Source organism: Eptesicus fuscus, chromosome 20, assembly GCF_027574615.1.
Source record: "Eptesicus fuscus isolate TK198812 chromosome 20, DD_ASM_mEF_20220401, whole genome shotgun sequence".
Classification (NCBI taxonomy): Eukaryota; Metazoa; Chordata; class Mammalia; order Chiroptera; family Vespertilionidae; genus Eptesicus; species Eptesicus fuscus.
Genome location: NC_072492.1, coordinates 17,431,834 through 17,450,010, shown reverse-complemented (window position 1 = coordinate 17,450,010; position 18,177 = coordinate 17,431,834). Strand labels below are relative to the sequence as shown.

Sequence of the window (18,177 nt, the reverse complement as noted above, 5' to 3'; positions counted from 1 at the left end):
CCCTGGTTATGCTGTGGCCGAGAGAGAAGCTGGGATGGCCACTGTCCTGGACAGTGACCACCCAGGGTCGGTGCCTCCGATGTGCAGAGCCAGGCAGTGACAGCCACAGCTCCCTTCCCGTCAGACACCGGAAGGCCTCTTTCTCGCTCGGGCTCCTCCTCGGACAGCTCCCGCCCCCCCAGGCTGGTGTGGCACCGTCTTCACCTGACACGCGGCCTGGGGCAAACCCCTCACCTCTGTGGTTCCCTGGCATCAGTGGAACGCAGGGGCTGTGCAGGGTGATCTCCTAGATCCAGTTCACATGACGATCTTGGCCACGTCTCAAGATTCCTATTCCTAAGCCTTAAACTCTCAGCACACTGGGAGAGGCTGGGCGGGAGAGGTCACGGCTGCGCCTGGGCCCCGGCCAGCCCTTCATTGGCACGGGAGAAGCGAGGGGAGCCGGGAGGTGGGCCTTCTCGACCCCGGTCCTGAGGGATTCCTGGTGGGAAGGCATTTCCTCCATCCCCCGCATCCCAACGAGTTCATTTAGTCCCTGAATGTTGATGGGGCACCTTCAGAGTGCTGGCCGCTGCACGGGTGGCCCAGGCAGAGGGGCCTTGCTCTCGTGGAACGCTCTGTCTATAGGAGTCAGGCAGTGAGTGAGATGTCAGGCCCTGGCTGTGCCTCACAGTGGTTAGAGCATCGGCCTGCACGCTACAGGGTCTTTCTTGGGTTCGATTCCCAGCCGTGGGCACGTACCTGGGTTGCAGGTTCACTCCCCAGACCTAGTCAGGATGAGCGTGGAAGGCAACCAATCGATGTTTCTCTTTTTCCTTCTCTCCCCTCTTCCCCTCCCTTCCTCCCTCCCTCCCTCCCTCCCTTCCACTCTCTAAGAAAGCAGTGGGAAACATATCCTTGGGTGAGGGTTAACCCAAGAAATTAAACGGGGTAATGGATTGGAGAGTAATGGAGAGGGAGAGGCCTTGCTGAGAGGGAGAATTTTGAACTAAGATTGAAATGACAAGAAGGACTCTTGATGGATCTGGGACAGTGCGTTCCTGGCAGAAGGACCGGCAGGGCACAAACCCTGCGACCGGGTGACGCGGTGTGTGCAGAGGTGGACAGAGGCTCCGTGGAGTGTGGTTGACCTCGGACGGCGCGGGCAGGGGCCAGCTTGTGCAGGGCCTCGCAGGCCACGCGCGGGGTTCGGTTTTAACCTGGGGAAGCAGAGAGTAGCCCAGGTAGTGACGCTGGCATGCTTTGAGCCCGGGCCGAGGACCAGGCCTTGTTCTCAGCCCTGACGACCTACGAGGGGCTGTTGTTATTCGCCACTCCTTTTACCTGTGGGGAAGCGGAGGCTCAGAGATGACACAGAGGAGGGCATGTGAGCGGCTGAGGGCAGGACCCAGTGTTGCAGCCCAGGCAGCCGGATCCTAGCCATCATACACCCTGCAGGGAGGATGCCCCAGCCTGCTGGGGCCTGTGCTGTGTGTCCTGGGTGCAGGGGTCCTGCCCACTCGCCTTGTTGTGTGTGGGGCCCAGCCAGCACGCTGTGGCGTGTGGGACCCAGGGAAGCGGCCCCTGGGAGGCCCCTCCGTGGGCACAGGCCGTGGAATTGCTGGTGCCTCTCACTCTTACTGGCAGGCTCTGTGCCCGGATGGCCTTCCTGGCTGGGAAAGGGAGGATGAAGTCAGCCTCAGGGAAGGTCTTTCATCGTTTTTACCGAAGTGCCCAAGTTCAGAGGGAGGCCACTGAGCCACAGCGGTCCTGAGGGCCTCGCCTTGGCCTCGCCACGGCAGCCAGCGTGCAAGCGGCCCAGCCGGGACCTCAGGTGGCCTCTCGCCTCGGACTTTGACCTCTAAGTGGGCCCTTCCGGTTGGAGACAGGGCCGCCGGGGGCTGCTCTGTGCTGCTTTGGCCCCGACCAGTTACTTCTCCCGAGTGACCCCGTTCCTGTTACCCTGTGCCCACAGCGTGTCCCCGAGCTGGGCGGGGCAGCTTGCTGGCTGTTGGTTTGAGGCCTGGCTCTGGGGTGAAGTCTGCGGCAGGGAAGGCGGCGGTGGGGGGCCAGCTCTGAAAAGACAGGGCCCGGGGCTCTGGAGAACTGTGCCCGGCCTTGGCGTCTCCCGAAGCAGCCCAGGTTTGAGTTCTGTCTGCAGCAGCGCCCAGCCCAAGGGCTCGGCGTGCGGCAGGCAGGGGGCAAGCTGGACGCGGGAACGCAGAGCGCTGGGGAGGGCGGGTCACGGGGGGTGCCATGAGGCTAACCTGCCTTCAATAAAAGCCTCATTCAGAGCGGCTAAACCCTTTCCATATGTGGGCCCCTGGGAACTTCAGAGTTCTGGGCAGGGGGTTGGGGGGAGGCAAGCCGGGGCGAGTGGCCCATCCCAGTGCCTTGCACAAGCCTGCCGTGTGCTGGCCTGGGAGCGGGGCCTGAGCCTGCAGGGTGAGGGCTGGAGGGCACACTGCCATCCTGGCCGTGGGGGGAAGGCAGGCCTCTGGGAAGGCGGGTGAGTTTACGGAACCTGGTCTCCCTGACCCAGCTGCTGCGCTGGAGGCCAGGATCTAGGCCCTGGCACCCCCTCCCACTCCACCCTGCCACGTCGACGGAATCCTGCAGTACCCTCCCCCAGAGGGAGGAGAGCAGGCTCTTGGCAGCTCCCTGTTCCCCCCCTTGCCAGCCCTGCCCGGCCTCTCGCCTGTGGTCTGTCCCAATGACAGGCTGGCTCTGGAGTCTGCGGGGGACCCAGCCCAGGGCGTGTGAATGCACTCGGAGGAGGCAGGGGAAAGCCAACCCGGACGGCCCCGGGGCCCAGGCAGACCGGGCACCGGCTCAGGGCCACAGCCCGCACCGCCTCAGACGGCCCCGGGGCCCAGGCAGACCGGGCACCGGCTCAGGGCCACAGCAGCACCGCCTCAGACGGCCCCGGGGCCCAGGCAGACCGGGCACCGGCTCAGGGCCACAGCAGCACCGCCTCAGACGGCCCCGGGGCCCAGGCAGACGGGGCACCGGCTCAGGGCCACAGCCTGCACCGCCTCAGACGGCCCCGGGGCCCAGGCAGACCGGGCACCGGCTCAGGGCCACAGCCAGCACCGCCTCAGACGGCCCCGGGGCCCAGGCAGACCGGGCACCGGCTCAGGGCCACAGCCTGCACCGCCTCTGGCCGGCGTCCCCAGAAACACGGCCCTGCCTCCCCTTCGGCCCCACCCGCCTCTGAGGGCGACAGCTTCGCGGTGCCCAGCCGACTCCCTGCTGTTAAGAGCACTTCGTTTTTATCCCCTAAACACAACGCTGGGCTTCGAGGGCCGTCCACGCCGCCACGCGGGGCAGGCCCGGCCCGGAGAGCCCAGGGCCAGCAGTGCCGAGCGACAGGAAGGGCATGCTCGGCCTGCGGAGGGACAGAGCCGGCAGGGGCTGTGCTGGGGGTGACCGTGGGGCTCTAACGGAAGGGTTAGCATCGAGGGACTGGGGAGGAAGTGGAGTCCTGGGAGCCCTGGGCCACTGGTGAATGGGTCTGTAGGTCTGCCCGGGCCGGTCACCCCGTGAGCACCTCTGTGCCTGTGCCTCCCCGCCCCCTCCCCTGACCCCTCATGGATTGAAGTAGCCATGTGAGGGGCGGGGGGAGACTCTCGGGCCGGCTGGGTGGCTGAAGGCGTGTGATGTAGTGGGAAGACTTGCCCACCCTCAGAAGGACCCGGAACATGGGCTCTGTCACCTACTCAGGAGAGCAGGATGGGGACCCCAGACTCTCTGGTGCCACTGAAATCCCAACCACCGGGGGAGGGGGGGACCTGAACGGCCAGCACTGGGGTCACCTGCCCAGGCTGGAGACAAACGGGCTGGAAGGGCTTAGCCCCCTCAGAGGGGACCCCTGAGGCCGTTCCCAAAATGAAGGCGACACCACCATCTGGAGGGTGCTGGGGTGTGCACAGGGCACCCGCCCCTGCCCTCGGACCCTCTGATCCTCAGGCCTCTGCAAGGCCCTGGGCGTGCCCTGTCCCGAACGTGAGGCCGCTGAGGCCCAGCTAGGTCAGGCGGCCGCCCAGCTCCTGCCACTCTCCCCGAGTCTGCGGCCTCCTCGGTGCGGATGCAGGGTTCCCACCAGGAGCCCAGGATGTCGTTGCAGGGGCCCTAGTGGTTCTCTCCTGGACATCGGTCCCAGAGGTCGGCCGGCTCTCCCCGGCACAGAGACGGCTGGGTGTGCAGACGGGATCAGACCAAGTCCAAATGCCAAGGCCGCTCAGCAGGGTTGAGCTGCTCCCAGTGGCCGTGTGCAGCCCCCTCGCCCATCACTCTCCCCGGCATGTCCTACGGCCCGTCTCCCTCCTGCCTGGGCCCCACCTTGGGGAGCCCCACTGTGAGTGTGTTTCCTGTACAGTGAGGGAGGGGCCCTCTGCGGGTCTCCCCAGCCTGGCCCTTTGCAGCCCCATCTGCCTCCCTCCCTCAGGTGACCTGAGGTCCCCAGGGGCCTGCTCCGCAGGGCGGTGGATGGCCCCTCTCTGCTGGGACTGGAGGGTGAGCAGTCAGGTGCCCCTCTCCACACCGTCCCAGGGGCCGGCCCCTCTGCCCCCAGCACTAATCTAATCAGGAAATAGCAGAGTCCACATTTCCCAGGGGTTATAAATAGCCACAGCCATGCAGGCAGCATCATTTCTCTGGAAAACGTGCCATGTCCCTCTCCTCTGCACCCTCCCTTCTCTGTATTTAAATGACATCCTGAAATAGACTTGGCTTCTAGAGGCCGCTGGCCTCCTGGGAGACAGATCGCCATTGTCGGGGCGCCGAGGGGCTGGGCAGGCCTCCCTGAGCGGGTACCAGGGTGCACCTGTAGAGGGGATCGGGAATGCGGCCGTGGTGGGAACTTGCGGTAAAACTCCTCTGGCCTCGGACAGGCTGGTGCGTGCAAAACAGCTGCAAATGGCGCCGGCAGGCTGCGGAGGGCCAGGGCCTTAGTGCAAGGGGCAGAGGGAACGGAAGGCTCCTGAGGCCTGGGGTTATCCCGGAAGGCTTTCTGGAGGAAGCGGGGCTCGCTCTGGGCCTCAGCGTGAGTTGCTTTTCCTGTCTCCGCTGCTCCCAGGAAAATGCAGGGCTGCTAGAACAGAAGCAGTGGGGAGAGAAGTAACAGAGGGTTGTACTGGGGGCGCCGGCCAGCACCAGGTCTGCCCCTGGTGCCAGTCCACGCGCCAGGAGCCCCGCTGTCTCCTTTCTAAGTAAATAACGGTAACAGCAGCCGTGGTCTTCGCCAAGAGGTGCCGGCGCCAGGCCAGGTGCTTTATCTCGCAGGGTTAGCAGAGCCGATGAGTCCGAGAGACTTGGCTTTGCCCCCCAGCTCTCACTTTGTAGATGTGTGGCCTCGGCTGGCTCCTCGTCCTCTGTAAGCCTCCATGTCCCCGTCTGGACAATGGGAGCAGCTATCGGGGCTTAACCCTCTGAGGCTTGTTCTGATGACTCCCGGAGACGCTGTATGTAAAGGGTTGGGCGTAGTGCCAGGCTTACAGGAGATGCTCCCAAGTCAGCATTTGCTGTTACTGTTTCCCCTAGCAACCCTCTGAGGTAGGTATGGGCACCCCCGCAAGGAAACTGAGGTTCGGAGCGGTAACGTGACTCGCCCCAATTCACACAGTTGAGTGAAGAGCGAACATCTGGGCTCTCGGTCCCTACCCTTTCCCCACTCGGGCTGTGTCCAGATTCCACTGCAGGACCCATGGAGGGGCCCCGGGCTTAGTCCACGGCAGCTGTCAGGGGAGGCTGGGGCGGCGGAGTGGCCTCAGGTGATTCTGGCCAGGTGCCGTGGCCATGGAATTGGGCTGAGGTTCAGGCTGACGCTTGGAGAGACCATCGTTAAAAAGCGTGGTCACCCCAGAATGTGTGCTCCGAGGCTAGCATCTGCCTCTGTTGACAAAGAGCAGCTGGGGGCAGACCCAGGCCCCGTGTCCAAGACCCAGCCTTCTGACTGGGATGAAGGCTGGTGAGGGGTTGGGACAAAACGAAGTTTCCCAAGGAAGGAGGCTTCAGGAAAGTGAGGCCAAACTTGGAGCTTCCTTTGGGGGCCCAGTAGGACACCTGGCCCCACGCCTTCCGGGACAGAGAGCTGGGCAGCAGCCCCGCTGGTGAATCCCACACACTTCCCTGTGTTTGGGGAGCTGTTGGGTGGGGAGCGTGGGGGTGCTCGGTTCTCTCCACACCTCTCTCCTGTTCTCAATTCTGCCCCTTCTTCGGGTAAGGAACTGACTGCTGAAGGCTGGGCCCGGATCAGAGCTGGCCCAGATGCACACCCCAGACCCAGCAGATGCTGGGGTGCCTGTCCCTAGCTGGTGTGTGCATGATGGAAGGTTCAGGAAGGACTTACCTCGAGCTGTAGGAAGCCCCAGGGCCCAGCGCACCCTGCGTTGGCCCAGATGGCTTTCCTCCGTGGTGAGGCCGGTTGAGCAGCGGTATTCAGACCGTGCACGTGTCCCTGGGGTGTGCGGGGACTTCCCAGGAGCGGCATGGCAGGGAGAGTTTCACGGGAGTCAGTTTGCAGATCCTCAACTCCCATCGGTGCTGCTGTCAAAAAGCCATCGTCTTGTGAAGGGCCTTTGACCAGCACCTCCCTCTGAAGAGGAGTTCAAGGCTTGAGGCTCGTGGCTCGCTGGGGGACGTGGTCTGGGTACCAGGGGGGCCACTTGGAAAGCGGGGGCAGGTGTTGAAAAAATGAAAGGCTGATGGCTGGGTGATAGGTCCTGTCACCAGGCAGGTGGCTGCCCCTTCTTGGTTTTCTACAACTGATGGGAATTGGCAGCTGAGAGGCTGTTTAAAATAAATTTTGACTAAGGGTAAATGTGCAGTTTAAAGCAACTAACAAGGAAAGAAGTTAAATATTGCTTAACGTTGCTACAATAAAACTACGTAGGCCTCATCTACTTCTTTATGTGAACAGGGTGCTTTGTTCTTTACATCTTTCAAAACAAAACCCCCAAAATATGAACAGAATTTATGTTATACCCTGTCTCACCCTACTATTCGTATACACACATGAGCTCACACAGAAAACATGCTCTACCCGTCTGCTTAAGGGACGCCATTCCACCAACATGGCCCTTGGCTGCCGAATAGTTATTACAGTTTCCAGTGTGGTGGTTAATTGTCATTGTATGCCGCTAATTATTATAATAACCGATCCAGAATATGGTTTGAATATTTAGAGCCTTGTGGTCTGAGGAAATTTTTCATTTCCATTTATACAGATATTTTTATTGAAGTGAAATAGAATAGGGTGACAAATAAAAGGCTTTAACATCAAAAAAATACAAACTAGGGCAAAACCCTTTGGGAAAAGAGACTTGAAACAAGCTCAGGAGAGAGAGGCGGGGGGCCTCTACGAGGCGGGGGGGCTGTGATGTCTTTGTGCGCCGACGGCGATGGGTATCAGATCACATGCTATTGGACTTCACGGAACACATTTCAGAGAGTGAGGTAACAGCTTTATTTTAAGATGTAAATATTTACATTACTTTGGAAATTCTATCCCTTGCAAGTATTTAAACTTGCCTTGGAAATATTCAGATGTTGATTTTAAAATGTGCCGGAGAGTGCATGGTTTTCAGATTTGTGGGTGCACAAGGGAAAACAGTCTGAAGGCCACTGGGTCAGAGAAACGGAGGCCCGTCCACTCCCCTGCGAGGGAGGCCTCTGAGCCTCTCCTGTCACCCCCACCTCCCGGGGGCTCCTGCCTGATGTGGGGGCCTCCCCGGCCGAGTGTTTGCTTCCTTGCGGGACCAACCGCTTACCACAAGTATCTCACTGAGTCTTCGCAACAACCCAGCGAGGGAGGTTCTGTTACTGACTGCAGTGAACAGATGGAATAAACGAGGCTTACTCAGCGAGGTTCACACTTCCCAGGGTCATGCAGCTGCAAGCGGCAGAGCCAGGATTCAGACCCGGCAGCCTGACTCCCGGGACGGGGCTTCACCTCTGTCTGCCTCCCCTTCAGCACCTCCACTACATGGGCTACATCCCCTCCTGTCAGGTGGTCGAGCAGATTGCTCACTGTTTGTGAGCCTCGGTTTCTGCATCTGTGAAATGGGTGATAATCCCATCTCCCGGGGTGATGGTCAGGAGGGAATGAGAGGTGATGGGCAAAGGTACTGAACAGCGTGCCCTCCCTCCTTCACTGAGTGGGGGGTAGTCCTTCACTACCCAGGCCAGGAGGGGCTGGAGGCTGGAGCCACCCGGAAGGGCTGATGTCCGGATGAGCATCACGCCCCTCTTCTGCCTTCCTGACCGTTTAGCCAGCTTCTGAGCGGTGGCTGAACAGCAGAGAGATCTGGCTTGGTCTCTAGCTGTCATCTCTCTCACTTGTGTTTCTTCTTTCTTCACAGTTGGACCCACAAACCGTAGAAACCAAGAACTGGCACACAGATGTGATCGAGATGAACGGGGTGAGCTGGAGGGAGAGGAAATGTCTGCACGGTGGGTGGGCGGCCCGACCGCTGGCTGGTGTCCTCCGGGTGCTGTCCTGCCCCCCAGCCCAGTCCCTCTCCCTTCTCCTCCTACCCCCTTCCCACTCCCGCCCACCAGTATGTCAGGGAGCCTTGGGTGCCGTAGGTGGGCCTTGTTTCCAGTCCCGGCGAGGGGTCCCTAGGTTTCGGGGCACTCATGCCTGCCTCACCCCCGACCAGATCAAAGTGGAATTCTCCATGAAATTCACCAGCCGAGACATGAGCCTGAAGAGGACGCCATCCAAAAAGCAGACCGGCGTCTTCGGCGTGAAGATCAGCGTGGTGACGAAGTAGGTGCTGCCTCCCGTGCGCGTGCTGCGTCCGTGCCCGGGCCCCTGCCTGCCCTGCCTGCCCTCGCCCGGCCCCGAAGCAGTCACCCTCCAGTTCAGTAGTCACAGTGACGAGCTCGGAGGCCAAAAGGGGCCCGCAGGGGTGTCTTCTCTGCCGCACATGCTGCTTTAGAAATACACGAGCCGGCATTGAGACACCGGGGTGTTGCGTGGGAAAATGCCGGGTCGTCCGCTTCTCGCAATAAACGGGAAGATGTGAAACTGTAGGCCCGCATTTCAACTTGGCCGGGGCTGGCTGGACTCCAAGGAGTAGCGGCCCCTCAGACAAGCATCCTCAGCTCCCCACCATCGCCCTCTCCAGGGCCCGACCCCCTCCCGTGTACAGGTTACCTGCTGGGGCTTCCGTAGCCTTAGAATCTGAGACCTCTGTTCCGAGGAGCGTTCTCTCCTCAGTCCTTGAGCTTATCTCCCAAACTTCCCCTTTGTCCCTGCTTCCCTCAGCAGGCAGGCCTCGGTGGGCTGTGCGGGGCAGCGTGGCATGGCCTCTTTCTCAGCCCTGTCCCTGCCCCCCAAATCCTGATTCCAGAGGTTAGAGCTCCCCAAGGTCAAGTATTTGGGGAGGGGTCTGTGTAGCCGTCACTGGGGGCCTCCCTCCACCCTCCCTCCTTTCTCCTCCCCCAGGCGGGAGCGCTCCAAGGTGCCCTACATCGTGCGGCAGTGTGTGGAGGAGGTGGAGAAGAGGGGCATCGAGGAGGTCGGCATCTACCGGATATCCGGGGTGGCCACCGACATCCAGGCGCTGAAGGCCGTCTTTGATGCCAGTGAGTGCGGAGGCCCGGTGCGGTGCGAGGCGGCGGGAGGATGGTGCTCCAGCAGGCGCGCAGCGGCAGGAGAGCCCAGTGGAGGCAGGAGCCTCAGCCTCTACCTGCCGTCGGGTGGCGTGGGCTGGACCATTTCTGAGTCCCTGTGCCCCAGGCTCTTCCTGCACTTTCTCATATGGTCCCCTCCCCCCAGCCCTTACCCACTGCTACAGGTAAGGGGACTGAGGCTCAGAGAGGTCAAGACACTGGCCCAGGCTTGCCCAGCTAGTAGGTTTTGAGCCCGACTTAAACGCAGATCCTCCTGACTTCAGAGTCCAAATTCCTGGCTCTCGCTAGCTCCCAGGTTCCTGGGGGTGCAAGGGAAGGAGAGACCGTGAGCTTGGGCTAGCTGGCTCCCCACCATCTCCAGGGCCCCACGTGCCTCTGGGAGGGCATTGTCTGTGGCTTTGACTGCAAACTCCTCCGTGGTAGACCTGCCCTTTCTGGGTCTTCTTCCCCCATCTCGCCAGTTCAGGCCTCAGCAACAGCACACCCCGTAGCCGGCCTGGCAGTGCCGATTCCACGGGAGCCGAGAGCAGGTGTGCGTGTCCCTGTTCGGGAAGCCTGGGCTGGGGAGCTGGGGGGCTGGGAACATGCTGGCTCCTCAGCGCAACCTGGAGGCTGAGGCTTTGTTGGAACATGGTTTTAGGTGTAAGAAATGTGCGGTGCCTTCCAGAGCAGGCTTAGCAGTGGGGAGGTTCCAGGTGGAAGGAGGGTGTGTGGCACGTGGTTCGAATATGGCTCCAGAATTCTGGATGATAAACTCGGCTCCCCTTCCCCCCTCCCTCCCCCCATGGATTTGAGTCCCAGACCACCTGTGGGCACTACCTGCACCCTCCCTGTCTGGGGGAGACCAGACCAGAGTTGGAGTGGGTGGGGGCACCCCTGGCAGGTGAAGGATGGGTGGGGAGTGGAACAGAGCCACACCCAACCAGCTGAGGGCTGCATGGGAGAGGTGGCTCAGGCCAGTGTGGCCCCTGACCTCGCACCTCCTCCACAGATAACAAGGACATCCTCCTGATGCTGAGTGACATGGACATCAACGCCATCGCCGGCACCCTCAAGCTCTACTTCCGGGAGCTGCCCGAGCCCCTCCTCACAGACCGACTCTACCCCGCCTTCATGGAGGGCATCGGTGAGGCTCCGGGAACCTGAGGGCCGCTGAGCCAGGCCTGCTGACCAGCAGAGTCAAGAGCAACATAAGGGCCCTGGCTTCCCTTGTTCATCGACCTGCTCAATGCACCCGAGTAGCCAGGGGGGCGGGGGGCGGTCTGCCGGGGCCTGAGCCAGCGCTGGACCCTCTCTCACCTGCCTCTCCCCTCTTGTCCCGTGGGCTGCCCTCTGTGCCTCCTCCTTGGACAGGGACCTCCTTGCTTGGAACCCTGGGTGTCCAAGGAAACCTGTCCTGCAGGGGCTGGTCAGGGGCAGCGCCCAGAGCCAAGGAGAAGCCTGGTTAGAGCTGGAGTGCACTCGCGATGGCTGGTGCCACGGGTGGGGAGGAAGCGGAGGGCCCTGGCCAGCAGGACTCTGGCCTCCACCCACCGGGCCAAATCCAGGCCTGGGTGCCTCCCTCCCGCCTCGTCTTCCCCTGGGGCAGATCAGGGCTTCAGCCGCCATGAGAAATGAGCCCCCTGGAAGGCACTTGCGGCTGGGCTCGTCTCCGAGTGGCTGGGAGAACATTCACGCAGTGTCGTCCCTGTCTTAAGCGTTGCCTGACGGACCCGGGTGGGAACGGCATCAGCCGCAAAGGCCTGTGCAGTGAGGGAGGCAGGTGTCCGCTCCCCACCAGCTGCCCCTGGCTGAGGTGCAGGTTGTGGGCGGGGCCTCCTATAGGAACTGGCTGTTAATAGGGCAGCCTGGGCTCTCCCTCAGGGTCTGCAGCCTCCTGACCACCAGGCGCTGGCCAGGGCCTCCCCGCCTGGGAGCCAAGCCCCGCCCCAGCCCTGTCTCTCCCCACAGCCCTGTCAGACCCTGCTGCCAAGGAAAACTGCATGATGCACCTGCTCCGCTCCCTGCCCGACCCCAACCTCATCACCTTCCTCTTCCTGCTGGAACACTTGAAAAGGTAATGAACAGTGTTCCGACCGGGGTGGGGGGCAGGGAGCCCAGGCAGGCACCTGCTGGAGGGGACTCCCCTGCCGCAGGACCCACCTCGCGGGTGCTGGCATCTGCTGGGCCATCCGTGGCAGGGTGAGAGTTTGCTCTTCAAATTTTTACACTCAGATTCTGTTTGAAAAGTATTTGGGTTCTAATAACAACCTGGAATATTGGCCACAGAATGCTTAGAAAGGCAAGGCTAGAGCCAAAAACCACGGATGAGTTTTACAGTCAGTGGGTCATTCAGTCAACTTGGCATATTTCGCATGGAATATGGGCAGCAGCAGGATGCACCACGGCAGTGAGTGTGCGTGCGTGTCCTGGTGTTCTGTTACGTACAGCCATGTACTCCACCATGTAAAGAAGTGTTCGCTATTGCGTGTCATGGTCAAAAATGCTAGCAGCCCTCTGGTTTTGACCACACTTTAACGGATAGGGAGACAGCCCAGCAGGGATTTGCTCTGGTTAGCAGGTCTGTCCTTAGAATCCCAGCTCCCAAATCCTAAACGAGGGCCCTTCCCCCTCCCCCCTTCTATAATCGGGCCAAACCAAGAGCTGCTCAAGTTGAGGCCCGCAGCAAAGTTCCGACTGAAACCAGCCCTGAAGGCGTCCTCATCACTCCCCTTGGAGCCCAGGACTGTCTGGGGATGAGTGGGGAGCGAAAGTCCCCAGGTGCCCCTTAAATTCGCCACCCAGGACCGAGGAGCCTGGAGAGGGGGCTGTGCTTGGGCCAGGTCCTCCCTGGGCTCAGCCCCAGCCCTCAGGCCCAGCCTCCCAGCCATGGCTCCGGAGGGCCAGCCGAGACCTGGAAACGCCTGGGACTGCTGTCTTGTTTTTCCCATTATGAGACATTTTCCCTCTGGTTTGGCCAGGACCGAAGCCCCAACCAATTCCCAAATAGTTTGGCGAGCACTGTGGGGAGGACACACTGAGGAGGAATGGGAAGGGGAAAATTCATTAGGTTTTCCACCCTGGGAACCGGGCACAGTCTGTTCCCACATCTGGGCCCCTGGCTGGTGTGTGTGTGTGTGTGTGTGTGTGTGTGTGTGTGTGTGTGTGTAGGGGCTGGGCCAGCTGCACAGCTGCCTCCTGGCATGGCAGTGTTTGTCTGCCTGTTTCCATAGCAGTCAGCGGGCACATCCATGACTCTTGCCTGGAAGCTGGGAATGATGGTGGATTTGGGAGTGGGGTGAGAGTCGCTCCTCAGTACGGGTGGGTCTCAGCCCCAGAGACATTTCCTAGGAGGGGAGGCCCAGGGCCTCTGATGTGTGGGTAGAACTGGCTGCCTGGGTACGACCCACAGAAGGCAGCCCCTGCTGTCACTCGGGGAAAGTATCTACAGAGCATCTGGCCTGTTGTGCAAGAGAAACAGAGGAAGATCCAGAGGGAGGGCCCTCGGCGGTTTGGCTCAGTGGATAGAGCGTCGGCCTGCGGACTGACGGGTCCTGGGTTCGATTCTGGTCAAGGGCATATGCTCAGTTGCAGGCTTGATCCCCAGTGGGGGGCCTGCAGTGCAGGAAGCAGTCGATCAATGATTCTCTCATCATTGATGTTTCTATCTCTCTCTCCTTCTCCCTGCCTCTCTGAAATAAAAAATATATTTAAAAAAAAAGATCCAAAGGGAGGCCCTCTGGGTCCCATGACACAGACCCTCTGGATCAGGAGTGTTCCTGCCACAGCACGGGCAGAGCCTCGCGTTTGGTGAGCAGCTGCGGCTGGGGCTCCAGCTCCCTACCTGTGCCCCTGCCCCTGCCCACCCCCTGACTCTTTCCTGGGCCACGCAGCGCAGCCTGACTGGTCGTGGGTAAAGCAGGGGTGAAGAGGGTGAGGAGCAGGGGCTCTGGAGGCAGGCTGCCTGGGTTCAATCCCAGCTCTCCCACTTGCTAGCTGGAGAACCTCAGGCAAGTCACTTAACCTCTCTGTACTTTAGTTTCTTCGTCTGTACAGTGGAGACGATACTACCCAGAGGGTGCTGAGGAGTTTGACTTATTACCGGGGAAGTTCTTGGGCTGATGACACCATTGTCTCTAGGTCAGAGGTGTTGGCGTGGGTCCTTCTGACGGTTTACCTTCAGTTCAGGGGGTGGCCCGGAGCTGGGCCTCTGTTCTAGGAATGTCCTGGGACTATAGCTGGGGACTTGGTCCCTTGACCGAGTTCCCTCCCTACCAAGAGGTCTCTACCCTTAGGAGAGGAAGCCTGGTAACCACCCTCCAGGAATCCTTCTAGGAGCTCCTACACCAAAGGCCCAGTCCGGAGCTCTAAGCAGCTGCTGAGAAGTGACTTTTTTCTCCCCTCCCCTCCCCTCCCCTCCCTTTCAGGGTTGCTGAGAAGGAGCCCATCAACAAAATGTCCCTTCACAACCTGGCGACTGTGTTTGGCCCCACGTTACTGAGACCCTCGGAAGTGGAGAGCAAAGCACACCTCACGTCGGCTGCGGACATCTGGTCCCATGATGTCATGGCACAGGTACGACCCGCGGCCCGGTCTGTGGCGGGTAGAGGGTGAGGCCAGCTCCCTGAAGGGTGGAGAGAGAACAGCTGGGCCCACACCCCTGCGCTCCTGAGCAGCTGGGCTCGTGGTTTGTAGGCTCTCCCCAGGGAGGCAGGACTTTGGACAGTCCTGCCCTTCCCAGACCAAAACAAAAAGTTTATACTCAGGCCCCTAGACCCGGGGCCGGTGCTGGCTTCAGTCCTGGGCGTGCCTGTCTCCGAAAGGAAGCCCAGAGGCAGGAAAACGCTGGGGGCCTCGTCCTCACGCGTGGAAGCTCTAGGGTTGCTTCTGGGGCAGGAGGCTTTCTTGGGATCCTACAAGTCCCAGAGTGGCGTCCAGTCTGAGGCAGGATGTCAAGCCAAAGCCAACCGCTGCAAGGCAGGTTGGGAAGTGGCCCCCAGGTTCCCACCCTCTGCCCTGCAGCGCCCCCTGCTGCTGCAAAGGGGCAGGCTGCCAAGGAAGGGGAAGTGGCAGGAGCCAACCGGAGGGAAGGGGAGCAACACAGACTGGGACCATTTCTTCTCAAAGAAAGAAAGTTCTGAGGAGGCCCCGGGTGGCGGTGACCATGAGGACAAGGACCCTGCCTCAGTCTCCCCTGTTTCCCCACAGGTCCAGGTCCTCCTCTACTACCTGCAGCACCCCCCCATTTCCTTCGCAGAACTGAAGCGGAACACACTGTACTTCTCCACGGATGTGTAGCCCCAGGTGGGAGCTGTGGGGGGTGGCCGAGCCAGCCTCTCTAGCCGGGGCACCGGCACAGACTTGAAAGACTACAATAGAAAACTCCCAAACCCAGCACTCCAGACTCCAAGGGACGCAGGTCTCCAAGAACTGGAACATGTGCATCTTTTGTGCCACCTTGTACAAAGCCAGCTGACCCAGCCCCCCGCCTCGCCGCCACACCCCGGGCTCCTGCCCTCTGTACCTCTAGTGTGTCTAATGCTCCATGCCGTTTGGGGATTGTTTTATGTCTGTCTGTCATGCAGAAAAGGTAGGGACTGACCCCGTATGGGCACAGAGACGGCCTGCTTTGTTCTTTCATTTCCTCCCACACTTTCTTTCCTCCCGAGTCCAGTCCAAGGGCTTTCATTGGGCGCTCGGTGACTGCTGCCAGCTTGTCCGCGCTTGGCCCTGCTCCCAGACTGCAGTCTCCTGGCAGCCTTCCTCGGTGTTCTCCACACCCCCGCCCAGCCTGCCCGCGTGCATGTGCAGCCGTGGTTTCCGCTCCATCACCTTGAAAGTTCTGAGGCGGCCCGGGGGGCGGTGACCACGTGGCCTGGCGGTGCTGCCGCATGCTGCCCCCGGCCCTCTCCTTGCCCTCCACCTGTGGAAGCACACCTGCTTTGCCTTGCTGCCTGTGCAAATGTTGGACAAGGAGACAGACTCACACTAATCCTCAGCTTAGCAGAGCTGGAGAGCGGATTTCTGGAATTTTCCACCCGAGGACCATTTCTGGGATTTGTCTGTTCTGTCTCCTGTCTACCGGTGAGGCATCTTGACTGTTTCTTCTACTGCTTTTCAGTTCCTTTTCCCCTGGTGGTCTATTTCCTTTGAGTGTAGACTCGTCAGTGACCTGCTATGGAGATGGCCAGAGGGTCAGGGGAGAATCGGGAGGTGGGAGAGGCACAGCCCCGGATGGACATTCAGAGAGCGTGCAGCGCCGGTGTCCTGAGCGGGGAAGCGGCTGTCAGCAGCAGGAGTCACCGTGGCTTTTCTGGTGAAGCTAGGCCTCCCGGAGGGCAACTGATGTGGCTGAAGCAGGCGCCCAGACAAAGGCAAGCTCCATCCAGGAGACTAGCCCTTCCTGGCGCCCCATGTACCTCGTGGTACCTTTGCCTTAGACTTTACATTCTCCACAGCCAAGCACTGCCACGGGGTAGCCCACGGCCACAGGTGCTCCAGGGCCTGGAAAGGCAGGCAGTCCACGTAGGCAGCCGTCATGGTGCTGCCTCCCAACCCCGACTCCTAGGTGCAGCCTTCCGGGTGAACGTGGGGAAACTCCAGAAGCCGGGGAAGGATGAGTTGCAGGCGCCTGCCTCTCCTGGGGTTGGGTTGTGCTGGAGACCCTCATTGTTGATGCTCTATCGAGTCAGGGATCGGCAGGTCCCATTCCCAGCTTTGAGACCCATTGCTCAGTCCTGGAAAGGAGTGCGTGTACTTGTTTCTTCCCGTGGGAGCCTATGGTGGTCAGCCTGGCAGGGCAGACGCTCCCAGGCCGCAGGGGCTCGAGTTGCAGCACAAGCTCCCCAGCTCTCCTCTGTGGCAGAGTCGAGTCCAGGCCTCAGGACTGGAGAGAACAGCTCCCATAGCTGGAGCTCAGGGCTAAGTGTTAAAGAAGGGTTTGCTGGCCCTGAAGCTGTATGCTTGCTCCGGGAGGAGGGCCCTTTCTCATTTTGTTTACACCTATTACTCAGTCTTGGGCAGAACGGTACACATTCTGTGCACAATGGAGGAAAGAGATGCCCAAGAAGAGGGGAATACCATCTAGCTAGCTACCTGTTCGCAGCCTAGTTAGGAGCCCTGCTCCCTGGGACAGGAGATGGGGAAAGAACTTGAGTCTAAAGATCCCAGCGTCTGCCCGTCCCTGCTTGTTTCCAGAGCCATTGATGGTAATGACTGGAGGCCCGGCTTGAGCTAGTTACAGCCAAAAATGGGTGCCTCCCACCTCCCAAAACAAGCAATGTTTACTTCTCAGCATCAGGTAGCTACTTACTGCAGCCCCTAAGCGGGCTTAGGCAGTGTGTGAATGGGAGGAAGGCTAGAAGGGCTGAGAAATGCAAAAGGCTCAGAATATTTATAAATTCTACCCCGAGTGGGGAAGGGCAGGTACCAGACCTGGATGACACTGCACCAAGGAAATAGCCCACGGGTTCTCCTGAGACAGGAACTGTGCAGCCTAGAACCCCAGCCTGTGCCCAGCAGGGCAGGCTGTGCCCACAGGCTCAGCACACAGGCCCCAGGAATCCTAGAAGGCCTGTCCTTGCTGGCAATGACTATGGGCTGCCGGTTTTTGCCGATACAGGTAGGATGGGACCCTTCATTAATATTTGACTTTAATAAGTGGGTAAGGATATATTTTTTTGTCTATGTTCTGTTTCAACTTCTGTAGATTATAAATTGATGTAAACCACGTGAGAGAAAAATGTTAATAAAAAAAAATGCAAAGCCCCAACATTTGCACACAACTCAGCCCTGTGGTGCGGACATTTGTGTTCTCAGTGGTCCAGGGAAGACCACCCATCAAATATTTAACTCTTCAGGCTGCATCCAGATGTGAGTTTGCCTAGTTAACCTCCCTTGAGCTTGCCTATGGACTCCGTGGGGAATGTGGCAGTTTGAGGGAGGGGAGCCCAAGCCTTCTCCTTCTCTTCACAAGGCCTCCAGGTCACCCAGCAGCCAGCTAGGAAGTACAGATGCCCTGCCAGGGACCTGGCCATCAGCATCCTCGGAGAGATGGCAGGAACTTGTCCATTCAAGTGGAGGCTTCCTATTTTGTGTAAACTTTCCTCTACATTTTCCTTGGATGTGGCTCAGCTTTGGGGCAGCCTCTGGCCTAATCTGCCTGCAAAGAGGCTGGATCCCCTAGAGAGCCTCCTCCCTTTAGGAGAGCCACTGGGGTTAATGTAGCTCCCACCAGCCCAAGCCTTTGGACACTTGTTTATTCTGGAGATCAGGAACAGATGTCTCTGAAAATTGGTGTTTGGTTTATGAGGTCATACTGACTCCCTAGCCATCTAAAACAGGAAACTATTCATCTCCTCTCTCGATTGAATAGTCAATGTGGACAATGCTTCGCTTATTGAACTGATGGCTACTGACAGCCCAGGGCTCATCTTTTCCAAGCCAGTCGTGAGGGCAGCTTGTCCTGTGTCCGGTTGTTCAGTGTATCTGACCCCATGCGCTAGACTGGTTGGTAGAAGATGCTGGGCGTCCTAACATTTTGACAGGTGCCAGGCAGGAGTAGCTGCTATTGCTTTCAAA

General features: G+C 59.8%; 1 protein-coding gene across 4 annotated transcripts in view; it reads left to right on the top strand.

Annotated features, from left to right (window-relative positions):
- Positions 1 to 17,385, top strand: part of ABR (ABR activator of RhoGEF and GTPase) — a 190,207-nt gene extending 172,822 nt beyond the window's left edge. For all 4 annotated transcript variants that reach the window (XM_054709005.1, XM_054709006.1, XM_054709004.1 and 1 more), the window contains 7 exons: positions 8,340 to 8,399; positions 8,640 to 8,749; positions 9,431 to 9,570; positions 10,610 to 10,744; positions 11,569 to 11,674; positions 14,025 to 14,172; positions 14,806 to 17,385. In XM_054709005.1, coding sequence (XP_054564980.1) covers positions 8,340 to 8,399; positions 8,640 to 8,749; positions 9,431 to 9,570; positions 10,610 to 10,744; positions 11,569 to 11,674; positions 14,025 to 14,172; positions 14,806 to 14,895 — 789 coding nt within the window. In that variant the 3' untranslated portion in view covers positions 14,896 to 17,385. The remainder of the gene's footprint in view (positions 1 to 8,339; positions 8,400 to 8,639; positions 8,750 to 9,430; positions 9,571 to 10,609; positions 10,745 to 11,568; positions 11,675 to 14,024; positions 14,173 to 14,805) is intronic.
- Positions 17,386 to 18,177: the final 792 nt, after the last annotated feature.